The sequence below is a fragment of the Halichoeres trimaculatus genome, unplaced genomic scaffold, assembly GCF_033239565.1.
Source record: "Halichoeres trimaculatus isolate MK-OKI-2021-1 unplaced genomic scaffold, fHalTri1.1 fHalTri1_scaffold_16, whole genome shotgun sequence".
NCBI classification, from domain to species: domain Eukaryota; kingdom Metazoa; phylum Chordata; class Actinopteri; order Labriformes; family Labridae; genus Halichoeres; species Halichoeres trimaculatus.
The window spans coordinates 11,790,924-11,804,471 of NW_027437194.1; the positions used below are offsets into that span (position 1 = coordinate 11,790,924).

Here is a 13,548-nt window from a genome sequence, read left to right on the forward strand (position 1 = left end):
TTGAGAACATGACTAAGAACATTTACTCCTTGGTATAATGCACATATTTATATGTATGTAATATGTATTGTGTACAATGTTCCAGTTGTTGTTGTTCTTGGCAGCTATGAATATCATATTTGCAGGAATGTCTTTCATTTCAACACTTTGTTTTTTTCTTTTCTTTTTCAACTGTGGTGCCTCTGTTTTTGCTGGGCAGGTAGACGATACCTACACTCATCACGAACTCCCTGAGGTCTCAGTCATATGAGTGTGCGGTCCCTGCAGTGTACTGCATTCTGCTCATCAGTCACCACTGATACCATCTGGGCACAAACAATGGATCCTGATTCTGCTGAGAAGCTTCATGGTTTGCTTCTTTTCTCTTAAATCAAGCGCTTCTCAGATTGAAGCGCAATTCAGGTTGACAGCAGTTATTCTGTGCTAAGTGGAGGATGATGGACACTTCTTTTAAACCAGGGTGCTGAAGAAAATGCAGGACTGCAGCCAAAAATTTGAGCATGACCTTTAGTGTCTAGTCAAAGAAATTTCTCTTTGTATTCATTGACCTGTCAACACATTTTAAGAAAAGAGCAAATCAACCAGTGAGCCAGTCTGGGGTTCTTTAGGGACGTCTGTTTGTGGTGCTTGTTTTGCAGTTTTACCGGCTCTGAAAGCTTATAACATATATTGTTATACAATATAAAGTTGTAGTGCATTTGTTAGGGTTTATTTTTCACTGAAGAATAGTACATGATTTGTTTTCAAGGATGTGTTTACGACAGCTGGATTGTGTGTGAGATTACTCAAGGCAACTTAAGAGTTTATGGTAATGAGAAAAAAATGTTTCATAACAAGGTCTCAACAACAATGGCAGTCTTTGGCATTGAGAAAAGACACTGAGCTGGGTATACACAGCATACTTGTAAAGTAATTCAATAAAAACTTTTGTCTATTAAAATATTCAACATTTTAAGACATGGTATGTGAAAAAACAGACCGACCAAAATACTGCACAAAAATCAGCATAAATACCCATGAGTTTGTCATTAATGTTTTATACCTGAGATGTAGAGAATAACTGGTAGGTAAGCAAAAATGGAATCAAACACCTTTTTTGTTGTTGAGTGGAATGAAGGAAGTTGGTTCTGTTGAAAATAAACAGCATCAATAGCACAAAATGGCTTGTGCTAAAATACAAGTTGAGAATTATACAAAAACCAATTAGCACCTTGAAGTAGTTACCCATCTCAGTTCACCAACAGTATCGAAGTCGTGGACTTCAATGGCATGCTCATTTACCACCAATGAAACAACGGGAGCTGTGTCTCCATGCAGAACACATTGTTTAGAGGTCAGTCTGGACAATCTGACTTTTATATACAGTACTTGATGGGCTAGCTATGACAGATGCCCAAAATACATTAAAAACCAACAGAAAAAACGTGTATAAAAGGATAGAAACATACATTTTAAATTATTTAATTCAAGAAAAATGTCTCTGTAAACAAAATCGACTGTCTCTCTGTGAGAAATGCCCAGAGATGTCTGTGTCCTTTAAAATTCTTGAACTCAAAGTCACTCAACTCGGCTGAAACTCTCCAAAAACAGGAGAGGAAGGGACATCTCTAGAAATGAGAAAAGACCTTCCAGCTGTCCTTGGTTCCAGGATATGAACAGAGGTCTGTGCCCTCGACCTGAAAGTCCTGTGACAGCTCAGCTTTGTGGCACCTTTAGCTGAAACACACAGGTCCAATAGTGAAGCCAAACTGGTGTGTGATATTTCCGGATCCCATTACTGCCAGGTCCCTCAGAGGGAGCAGCTGAAGGTCCTCAAACTCAAACACAGACTCTCGAGGTCCAGAAAGGTTCTCCTCTCCAGGCTGACAGACAGGAAACAGAAAAAAGTTCACATTTAATCCCAATGACTCAGCAATTCCTAGACCACAGAATATCTGCTCTGTTTTGTCTCAACTTATTTTCCTATATTCCAGGGATGTTAGATCTTTTCTCCTTGTTACAAGTGGATGTGAGCAGCACCAAGACTCACTGCACCAGGTCTCACTGATGATGTCTTGGCACTCAAAAGTTTACCTCAAAGAGATCTACACCAGGTCTACGGAGTTCTTCTATCACCAACTCTTTAAGCAACAAAATATGCGTATTCTGGGAAAATTAAAATAATGTCAGAAAACATCTATTTTGGTCATGACACACTAGGTTAAGAGTCAGACATCTGCCTTAGCAGGCAGCCAGTGAGCATCTGTGGCTCTCAGTTTGGCTGTGTTCTGCTATTTTGGCTCAGTCAGCTCTTGCCTACAGCTTTTTGGTCATCTCAGTTCAAGAAATCAATCTGACTGGCTGTATAGAAGTAAAACAGTGAACAAGAGGGGAAACAGAATTTAGAGAGCAAGCTGTTGACAAGTGCTTTCTTGCTTACACAAAGGTTTGACTACACCAGGGACATTCAAGCATTCTGTAATAGAAGACGCATGAATATTTGCAAGCGGTGAGTGAAAGTTGCGCAGATTTGTTCAACAAAAGCTTCTTCATCATAAAAATAAATCAGCAGCTCAATGTTTACAAGTTTCCCATGATGAACGACAACAACTTACTCCACCAGCTGGTACTGAATGTTGAGTCTTTTCCAGGCACCGTGTGAAAGAAGCAGGTGGCTTTTAGAAATAGGCTTCAGGTTGAGTTCAGGTGCAACTTTTATTTGCCAAGACAAATGTGGTGTGTGGAATCTCAACTAAGTCCCTTTAAAAACTTGACTCTTTTTGTGGTGGTTCAGTGTGTCTGGAATCAAAATGCCTCACACTGTCACCTTTGCAACTAAACATATTTCTAAAAGTCAGGAATGGGTGAAAAATAAAGTTGCTGTAAAGTTGAAAAAGGTTATAGATATTGTAGATCATCCAGGGTTTTACTGCCACAAGATTTTATCCTCCACACTTTACGTACCACACAATCTTTAAGTGCTCCCAGGTAACTTTGCTTCCTTGTGTCAGTGAGAAATTTGATGTCTCTCTCTGTCTGGCTCAGTCTGTGTCCTGGATGGCAGGAGTAAGTGATCTTCTGGATTGCAGAGCTACTGTGCAGCCTCAAGAAACGCATCTGCACCACATTAGCCCCTGGATAGTAGAACTGCAAAAAGAATTAAGAGTTTAATGTTTCAGTAGTAGGTTACAGTCGGGATCAAGTTCCAACCTCGGGTGTTGAAAAATGGAGAAGATTCAGAAGTGCACAAAGCTGCTGTTCCTCAATCATCTACTTGAGACTGACACAAAAAGCTAAGGATAGCCAATTGCATCCCATGTAAAAGTGACAGATAAAATTACAGCTTATAACAAAATGTGTATTTTGTACCAAATTTCTTTATTTGCAAAACTGTACTGTTTGATACACTCCTTTATAAATCACGTGTTCAGGCAGAATTGGCCACTGGTTTTCTGGTTTCATTCAAATAGAGTTACTATTTTCAATTTATTGACCAACCTTTCCAGAAACCAAAAAGAGATATTACTCAGACTACACACGGTTTATACTAGGGATGCACCGATCCAGCTTTTCTTATCCCAATACAGATACCGATGCCTAGGTTTTGGGTATCGACAGATACTTAACCTGGACTGATACCAGTGTTAAATAATAACCTGCATGCTCTACTGTGGGATAAGACTGGTAATGTTTTGAGTAAAAGATAAAAATGGGTAAATATGGAATTACTGAAGTTAATATCTATTTAAACCACAAGTGTTTAAATGTTTGACAGCAGTTTGGTTAACAATTCTTCAGAATTAACAGAAATTACTTTTTGATTGTAAAATTTTATACCTTGTAGACTAAATCATAGTTTAGCCTTAGTGTCAAGTTTAGACCAATCCTTTCCCACTGATACCCAATCCAGCTTTGAGGGGCTGGATCGGCGCTGATACCGGACACCGGATACCGGGATTGGATCAGTGCATCCCTAGCTTATACAGCCCATGGTTTTAGTGTATAAAATAAAAATGAAGGAGTCCGAGCTGTTTTGTCCCTGTTGTCCTTCTCGGAGTGACTGACTCACCTGAAACCCTTGCTCCAGCCTGCTGAGCCACTCATAATCTCCTTCCTTTGAGACCCCCTCCATCCACGCTTTCATGGGCAACTAAAAGGCAAATGATTGCACATCTGAATGCAAACCCACGCAAGTACTCGTATATGACACATTTGAAGGTCAGTGATGTCCAGAAAACTAATGATGAACTCTTAATTATCATTCTGCTCGAGCATAAACCAGGCATGCATTTGCTTCATGCAGCCCGAGACCAAGTGATATTGTTCTTTGATTTAGTGAGCCAGTTCTTTGTGCTGTGTTTAGTGTGCAAGAGTTTAGAAGGTAAGGGTGCATGTTTTATTCAGACTGCAATGCGAGAATAAATCTGTGTCCTGATTGTGCTGATTTGCTTTGGATGAATGTTGTGCCTTATTTAGCCACACATTGTTCCGCTCCTTTCCATGGGGAGGCCTCATTATTCACGTACAAAGCTAACACTGTTGAATACTGCCTCATGTCAGAGATTCTCTGCAAGGTAATACAGCAAACACATTTACCAAATAACTAACTCTAATCTTCACTATCTGTATAACCCAGGCATTGTCTAAGTAAAGCACAACATGGAACGAACACATGAGGAAGGTACCTTTTGTCAAACTTCAGTTTGCAGTGTCTCACATTCTCATTTTGTTATGGTTTTATTGTTAAAGTGCATTTTATTTCAAACTTGCACAAAAATGAGGTGTTTATCTTGAGAGCGAAGAAACCATTTTCATTGAAATTTTGTAATGCCTCATCTGTTGATGAGTGTGAGTTGGTGGTTTTGTGCAGCGTAGGCTGACAGCGTAACTCTGGCATCAGCACATCAAAAGTTCGAGTGATAACGCAGGACTGATGCTTCAACATTTAACTACTAAAATATTCCCTCTTTGAGATGTCAGGCTCACATAAACACCAAAAGCAACTCACTCATCATAACAGAAAAGCGTAAGCACATACACAAGTCAACACATTAAGATTCAGCCTGTACACCCCCCAGTAGAAATCTCACAGGTGAGTCACTAAACCTGAGGGTCGGTTTCCTGTAGCTTTGCTTTGCTGATGTGATTATACCTGTGAGTGCTGAGGGTGAAGGCAAGTCTGTTTTGATGTAGAGGCGAAGCTGCAGTACGCCAGCAGAGCATCGCCTGGGCTGCCCTGGTTGGGGTCAATGTAATACATTCCTGTGGAAAAGAGGAAAGCTCTGGCTCAGTGAGGTCAGAGGGGAAAGCATTGCAATCTACATTAACAAAACCACAGAGCAACACTGGAGCATAACCCTTGACTGCATTATTGAAGAGTATGAAACAGAGAGCAGCATATAATGAGGTATTGATCCAGCTGACAAAGCCTGGGTACAATGGTGGAGTCTGAAAATATAGATCTAATGAGAGTATATGAGAATCAATTCATCGTTAGTAAAGAGGAATACTTTTTATGTCTTTGAGTCTAATTTGACATGTTTTGTGTGCACTGAAGACATTCAAGTGTTGTGATTTTCATTTGACCTTAACTGGATTAGCAAAATAGACTCAAATGACACAAATAAACTCTCTGGCCATGTGATAAGTCACTAAAACTTCACTATTTTCTTTAACTTGATCTACAGCTGTGGCCAAAAGTTCTGAGAATGGCACAAATTTTGGTTTTCACGTGTTCTGCCTCAGTTCTTATGGTGAAAATTTGTATTAACTCTAGATTGTGAAGAGTGATCAGATTAATGATTTGCAAAGCCATTCCCTGCCATTAAAACTACCTTTGTGAAAAACTAAATTTGTGCCATTCTGGAAACTTTAGGGTCAAAGAGGAGCTGTACAAATGTTGTGTGGAACTTGGCTTTAAAAAAAAAAGAAGATACCACAGTGTTGGTTGCAGAATGCATATTGGTAGCATTGCCACAAGTGTAAGCCCATTGACTGTGTAAAAAAAAAGTGGACGTCATCTTGCTCGGCTCAAAGTGAGGTCTCTACAAAAACTGCTCCCCCTGGTGACTGGCTGAAGTATAGGTCAAAAAATCTATCTCTCCAGTCATCCCTGATGGGCTGTGGTCAAACTTTACAAAATGAATACACCATCTGACTGTTGAGGCGATTTGAAGATATCATTTGGCTGCCTTGAATTAAGTCCTCTTTTTTTCTTAAGAGTTTCATTTTCACTAGTTATACGAGGTTAAAAACAAGGTTTTATGTCATGTTTAACAAGGATTGACAGCTGCCATTCTTGTATAATTTTTTTCCGGGGATTGTAAAATATGTTGGGAGGTAGAGCCAAGGAGAACTCTGAAAAGAAAAAAAAAATATTATTTTTGTCACCGGGCTCCACTCAGATTCTCCCAGAATCCCTCTCAGTCTCTACTGCACAGACTCTGGCTGCACAACAGCTACCAATGGTAGTGCCTGCGACAGGGGTATTTTGGCTTTGAAACTGTGACTCACAACAACTCAGGGTCATTTTTTGCTACCATGTGATCAAGCTGTGCAGCAGCGTGTGAATAGAATTGGTGCATTTCATTGATGAAGACCTTAACAACCTCTGTATTTTTCATTATTTATTTCCAGTATCAATCAGCCCTGGTACTGATACAATAACTACAAATGTTTTTTAAACTACACAGTTTACTCCTGTCAGTTAAATGCCTTTGAGACTTCAACTGGCTTATTTCAGTGGCTGTTGTTATTCAGGATGGATTAACATTTGACACCAGCTCTGCAAAGTGGCAATAAAACCTCAACAGTGCCCTGAAGACCATTAAGCAGTGTAAAGGTGCTACGTTTATTCACTGTGTCCACAAAGGCATAATAAACATGGGCTTTAAAAAGGTTTCTTCACTCACTTATCAGGGCGTGTTTACAACATATTAATTAGAGGTCAAGTTAAACTTATGTAGTTTGAAGTGCATCTTCAGAGCTTATGTTAGTATTACACAATTATATTTACTTATACTTTACTTTTCCTTAAACTTTGCAACCTAAAAAAAGAATAACAAACCAATAATAATAGTGAGGCATGAGAACCATGATATGTTTAACTGAATGTGCTTGTATGTTTTTAGGACATAAAACAAGTTGACTAGATGGTAGATGTTTAAATTCACAGTCACATGATTTTGGACAGTTTTGAGCCACTATTGGCAAAATCAAAATAAATGAAATATCAAAGATTATCTCAATCCAGAGCACTGGCTAAGCTCAGTGGTTAAAGTCTATGTCCAATCTACAGAGGCTGCAATCCTTATAGCAGCAGTTTCAGCTATGAGGACTCCAGTCTGTCACTGTTGGACTCCCTGGATTTACCATCTTTTGTCAGCTGACCTATCTGACCAAGACCAAAAATACTTTCTTCATGGATGAAAAGAAACTCTAGATAAAGTGAGTATCATTCTGATGACAAAAGTTATTTTCAGAAACTGACCACTGCTGTATTCAGGATGACAGATCCAGAGCTCCAGACAGGTGGTCGCAGGATGCTCCTTGCTGCCGTCAGGAGGATCCAACATCAGCCGAAGCTCCTGCTGTAGAGAGTCTAGCAGGGTCTGGATCAGGTAGTAGTTGGGCTTATCTGACACATACATCAGGTCCTACACATCAAACAGAGAAGGAGGAAGCACAGCCATATTCCAACAGGTAGTTTTAAGAGTTTAGATCTTTCATCTCATATATAATTATGAAAACATGTTTTGAAAAATGTAGTGATGATGGGTTTTTTAATTTATTGGGTATTGAAATCATTATTAACTTACCTTTAGCTGAGACAATGTCATATTTAGTGACTCCCCAGGGGGTCCAGGGATCCCAGGTGGACCCTAACACACATAGGGACACACATATTATATCTGTATGATATCAAAAATATCCATGCGAGGTTCAGGGTCTGAAAACTTGTTGTCTTATTGTTCTATGGTAGTTTGTGTGGAGGCATCTTTGAGAAAATTTTTGATGACTGTACAAACACACAACATAGTCAGATATTTCTGGAGCACATATACTCTATTATACGGATATTTACAAAACTTCCTGGGTTTCATTGTTTTCAACTTCTGGAAACTGGTGGGATGAGAATAATTTCTAAAGCCTTACACATTTGAGGAGTTCTCAAATAAAGGAATAAAACTTAAATCTAGTGTGTCATAAAATTGTTATCTTTATTGTTTCTCTATAAAAACACTGCATGGGTGTCATACTCACCGGAAGTCCCCTCCTGCCAGGCAGACCAGGAAAGCCTTGGTAGCCTTTCAAACCCTGCAGACAGGACAAAATGTAAGTATGACATATATTACACACACACGCACAGTTGTAAATTGAAATATGGCACCATTTTCTATAAAACTTACTAATGCTGATAAAGAATCTGCAGCAAAATCCCATTACATTCTGACACTGCCTCCCAAGGGTGACAGCTTTATGATTGCACATGCCATCAACACAAAGTCAAGCTATCTCAATGTGAAGAAATCTCCTGGGGAATGTTTGCTTAAGATTACGGTGGGAAAAGAGCAGGAGTGCCTTTGATCTATCAGGACAAGAGTGCTTGAGATGATGATATCATACCTTTAATCCAAACAGACCCTGCAACAGAGGACAGAACAGGAGATGAAAAGGACATAAGTATGATTTTTCTCTAAGAAGTAGATTTCTGAACAAAGAGCTTCTGAGTGCTTTCATCTGCTCCTTAAAGACCCTATCAGCCACAGCTTCACAGATTTCACAACCTCAGTCATCAGATTTTTCCCTTAAGACGCAGCAGGTTGAACACAACCACTGTGTACTGCTGAGCTGTGAATGATTCAACAGTCTGAGCTCAAGAAAAGATTACTTGGCTGACAAAACAGTCAGTGCTCTGCTGGACTGACTTAAGTTATTATAGAAACAAAAGCATTTCCATCACAATTTCCACTCTTGTGCTGTTTCCATTTTTTTACAGATACAATAGGATTTCAAGAGAGACCGATATGTTGAGAAGGCTGATGAAATTCTTGAAATATATTTTAAAAAATCAATATCTGACAGTATCCTAAATACACATTTAAACTCAGAAAGAATTTTAAATACAGTAGCTCGAAGGGTAAAGCATAAAGGTAAATAAACAAATAACACAAACTGGAAGATATCAGCACTGATCAGTGACAGAGAGGAATAAAACAGCAGCTGTAAACAAAAAAAGAGAAACAAACTTACAGGAAGTCCTGGCATCCCTGGTGTACCCCTTGGTCCTGGGAGGCCGATATTCCCCTACAATAAAGACAGATGGGGAATGAAATGAAAACATTTATCAAACAGGACATCATGAAAATATTTCTTCATAGTAAAAACTTTGAGCTGTATAAAATGAAATAAAACATTGTCTTTATGTACCTGCTCTCCCTTTGGACCCTGTGGACCCTTCAATCCATCAGGACCACGGATACCCTGAAAAAGCAAACAAATAAAAAAACACATCTTTACTACAATGCTTCCATATAATAAATAATGTTTCTACTGACTAACGTGCTTTCATGGACTAAAGAGTTGTTGTATGAGGGGTCTTAGGCCTTGCAAGAAGATGCACAATTTGCAGATCCTTAAATTACTTAAACAGCTTTTTTCTTTTTCTTTCCTTAAAGAGAAACTCAATGTTTGTTTGTTTTTTTAAAAAAAGGTGATGATCCCTCACTGGACAACTTTTTGTTGGACTTGGCAAATGTTGAAGGCTAATAATTAAAATATGGTTGGTCTTTCCTATTGGAGTCACTCAAATGTGCTTGAAATTCAAACAAGTCTCAAATCCATGCGATACAAAAATTAACCTCTTGTAAGTAGTTTCTAAACCATGGAATAGGATAACCTAAAGGAAACACTTTAAAACAGTGTCTTAAAGCTCCTGTGAGAAACTTTTGGTTTTGTGTCCCTTTCTGCACACCCAGTGCACAAACTGGAACTGCTAAGGTTATACCGATTTTGGTCTAAGTTATGTTTTACACATGTATGACACACTGCTTCCTGTACAAAGCCACATGAGTCACTCATCAAAAATCTAAGCCTTTGAAAATGTTTTAAAAAAAAAAAAGAAAGAAAGAAACACTCTCTGCTGTTTCTTTTTGTCTGACACCTTCTCTGAGACAGTATTTTCAGCCATCATTATAAACAATAAAGAAAGGATGACTTTTGTCCATGATGGTGTTATTTGCTTCTGAGGCATCCTATATCTCTATCTCCTGTATCTCGTCTTCTTTTTGTCTTAGAGATGTGCTATGAAAGCCTTGACAGCTCTTACCTTTGGGCCATCTGCTCCAGGTGGTCCAAGCAATCCCGCGTCTCCTTTCTCGCCCTAAAGACACAAACAGTACAGTCTAACCTGCACTTTTACTCAGACAGCAGATCTGTACAATGAAAAATTAAGCACACAGGAACTTAAAAGTTCTGCCAGAGTACAAAGACCAGTGGCTGAATGTATTTTGTGAGCCCACCTCAAAAGACCTCAATAATACATTTACCTGCACACCTCTTCGGAACCTTTCTTTCTCCTAATTGCTTTATACATGATATGCTTATGTTATTTAAATGAACAAATAGGGAATAGTTACTGTATTATTATATCTTAGAGATTTGAAGTATGTTTTGATGAGCCTGCTGAGCCTCTAAACCTGTCTTCATAAGTTTGTGTTTACCTCTTTCCCCTTTTCACCTTCATCCCCGGGCTCTCCTTGTAAGCCAGGGATCCCCTTGGAAACAAAAATGAAGAAATGAAAAAAAGAGCACATGAAAATGAATAATGAAATGGTCATTATTGATCTACTGAAAAAACATCGCTGAGCTAAACAGATTGGAATGTTAATTTGTTTAATGACTAACTAAGCTGACTTACAATGAGCCCTGGCCAACCAGGGATGCCAGCTGGTCCTGCATCTCCCTTTTCACCCTTAAAGACAAAACACAGAGGTCTATTTTTGGCTCTTACATCCTAATCAAATCTGACTTGCACCAGGCCTTCAGCCTGTTTTCAATGCTTCCAACCTTTGGTCCTCTGTCTCCCCTGGTCCCTCTGACTCCAGCCTTCCCCCGTTTTCCCTGCAGACAAGTTTGCCATGTTTTTCAATGAGGAGAGACGCATGAGACAATCTAATGTTTTATGTATGAAGCTGTACAAGGACAGTGGTTGATTCTGGCCATATTGCTTTTTATTCCATGCACATGTTGTACAGTAAAGGCAAGAGTTGTAACGGGTAATAAGATTAGCATTACAAACAGCACAATTAATGCTTTATTTGTTTTAACATTAAGTTACCAAGAGCTGCTTTTAGAAACCTCAACAACATAGAGACAGAGAGCTCTTACCCTCCGTCCAATATGACCAGGTTTCCCTGGTGGTCCCCTCTTTCCATCGTCTCCCTTCAAAGGTCAAAAACATACAGATCAGTTTACTAACTGCTGTTTGAAGCTTCATAATTACAACCAGAGGGGTAAAGGTTTAAAATGTGCAATTAATGTTTGATTTTATAATAAATGTATGTATTAACAAAATTTCAACATATCCCTTTAAGCTGTCAGGATATAACGTGGAGCTGTTCTACCTTGAAGCAGGAAAAACCCAATTTCATTTTTTTTCTACAGTAAATTAGCCCAACCTTTAGCAAGACAACCTTTTTAAGAAGTAGACTACGACAAAAGTATAAAACTTTAAACAACAGGGTGTAAACATGTAATCACAATTCTCAGGTTTATGAAGGTCTTACCTTCTCTCCCTTAATCCCCTGATTCCCCTCAGGCCCTGGTCTTCCATATGCTCCCTGCAAAGAAACAAGTGAATGTTTTTTTTTTAAACCAAATTATCACTGCCAAACAGAGGGTACAATCACAGATTGCCCCCTGGAAGCAAAACATTTCATCATCCACAGATAAACTTACAGGAGCTCCAACGGGGCCTGGAGCGCCTTGTGGTCCCATTTCTCCTGGGGGCCCCTACACAAAGCATGCGGAAGAAGAGATAAGCCAATCAAAGAAGTTGCTAAGGAGAAGAAATCATTAAAAATGGAGAATACAAAGATAGTGTGTTGAAGCTGTTTAATGTGGTTTTAGTTTTCACCTCTAACCCTTGCAGAGCTGGAGGACCTTGGATTCCAGGTAGACCTTCCTCCCCCTGTACAAGTAATCACACTAACGATGAGGTTTTTATGAGCCATTCCAGATCACACGCTGTGAGCGGATTATTTTCCCATACAATAAAAAAATGAAAAATTGGAAATCTTACAGACCTGTTCCCCTTGTGGACCAGGACTTCCTGGATCTCCTTTCTGTCCCTGTGGCCCTGGTTCCCCTTTAGCTCCCAGATCCCCTTCAGGTCCAACTCCTCCAACTGGGCCCTGCCATGCAGTGGTTGAGAGGATAAGAGAAGATTATCAGAGATTAGTTTTTACATGATACTTTATATAGTTGTCTATAAAGTAATAAAACCAGTTATTAGGCCCACTATGTACCAGCAGATTTCCAATAAAAAAACTTTGACATTTCAAGTTTATAAAGTCATGAATGTATGAATGAACTTAAAAGTTTAGAGTTTTAAAGATGTAATTTTGAGAAAAAAATTCCAAGTTTCCACAATTTTAAAGTCATAGATTTTTGACCTTTGCCCATCTCACTGCATCATGGACCAACTAGACAGCCGTATCAAATAGTACTTCCTACTTGGACTCAGCCATAAAGAGATAAGACTGATTTAAGCCCAGAATTATCACAGAATTATAAGCATCACAGGGGACACCAAGCACTTTAAAATGTTGCTTCAATTAGCCAAACTGTTGCTGAAGAAACCAGGGAAAAATAAAAATACTGTTCATGCTGGGATATCAACACATCTGTTCAAAAGTCAGAAAGTGGATCACACTAAACTAAGACTGAAGACCATCTCAGAGCTCATGGTGGAATACATTATAACAGAAAAATAACAAAACAAAGTGAGCAGCTTTCCGAGTCTGGAAAAGACTTACAGGTGGTCCAGGTCCTCCTGTGTCTCCTCTGACCCCTCTGGTACCAATCAATCCCTTTAAAAAAGAAAACAAAAAAAGTTAATATCATTCTTTCATCATGTAGATGTACTGCACATCATGGTGTACAGAATGCTTCAAGGAAACAGAGTTTACCTCCGGGCCTTGTAACCCAGGAGGTCCAGTACTTCCTTCAGGCCCAGCCTCCCCCTGGAGAAATAGACGAATGTCTTTCAGTACCATCAACAGCTTTCAGACATGATTCAGACATGACCTGATGATTACTTGATTTCACTGGTTTAAATGAAGAAAAAAACTACAGGAAAGGACTCAAGAAACAGTTGTTTAAGAAAAAAGTAAATGCTGGCTCTGGCAGGGCCCCCCTGATGAGGTGGTTACTGATAGATAGTACTGATTGGTCCTATGTGCTCGTTGTTCAATGATAAAACCACAGCGATGACCGTCAGCAGAGTTACTTAAAGAATATTTTAACTTCTGTGGAATGATAAAGTTGTTCCTCTATCTCTTTCATCTA

General features: G+C 39.1%; 1 protein-coding gene across 1 annotated transcript in view; it reads right to left on the bottom strand.

The window, feature by feature from the left end:
• The window catches only part of LOC141805772 (uncharacterized), an 85,931-nt gene continuing 72,383 nt past the window's right edge, over window positions 1-13,548 (bottom strand). The window contains exons 47-67 of the mRNA XM_074690961.1: window positions 13,170-13,223; window positions 13,017-13,070; window positions 12,285-12,392; window positions 12,116-12,169; window positions 11,938-11,991; window positions 11,766-11,819; window positions 11,368-11,421; window positions 11,047-11,100; window positions 10,898-10,951; window positions 10,701-10,754; window positions 10,307-10,360; window positions 9,409-9,462; window positions 9,232-9,285; window positions 8,605-8,622; window positions 8,242-8,295; window positions 7,797-7,859; window positions 7,469-7,634; window positions 5,132-5,241; window positions 4,049-4,129; window positions 2,944-3,126; window positions 1-1,862 (exon numbers count right to left, since the gene is read on the bottom strand). Of these exons, the coding sequence (XP_074547062.1) occupies window positions 1,713-1,862; window positions 2,944-3,126; window positions 4,049-4,129; window positions 5,132-5,241; window positions 7,469-7,634; window positions 7,797-7,859; window positions 8,242-8,295; window positions 8,605-8,622; window positions 9,232-9,285; window positions 9,409-9,462; window positions 10,307-10,360; window positions 10,701-10,754; window positions 10,898-10,951; window positions 11,047-11,100; window positions 11,368-11,421; window positions 11,766-11,819; window positions 11,938-11,991; window positions 12,116-12,169; window positions 12,285-12,392; window positions 13,017-13,070; window positions 13,170-13,223 (1,581 nt within the window). The 3' untranslated portion in view covers window positions 1-1,712. The remainder of the gene's footprint in view (window positions 1,863-2,943; window positions 3,127-4,048; window positions 4,130-5,131; window positions 5,242-7,468; window positions 7,635-7,796; window positions 7,860-8,241; window positions 8,296-8,604; window positions 8,623-9,231; window positions 9,286-9,408; window positions 9,463-10,306; window positions 10,361-10,700; window positions 10,755-10,897; window positions 10,952-11,046; window positions 11,101-11,367; window positions 11,422-11,765; window positions 11,820-11,937; window positions 11,992-12,115; window positions 12,170-12,284; window positions 12,393-13,016; window positions 13,071-13,169; window positions 13,224-13,548) is intronic.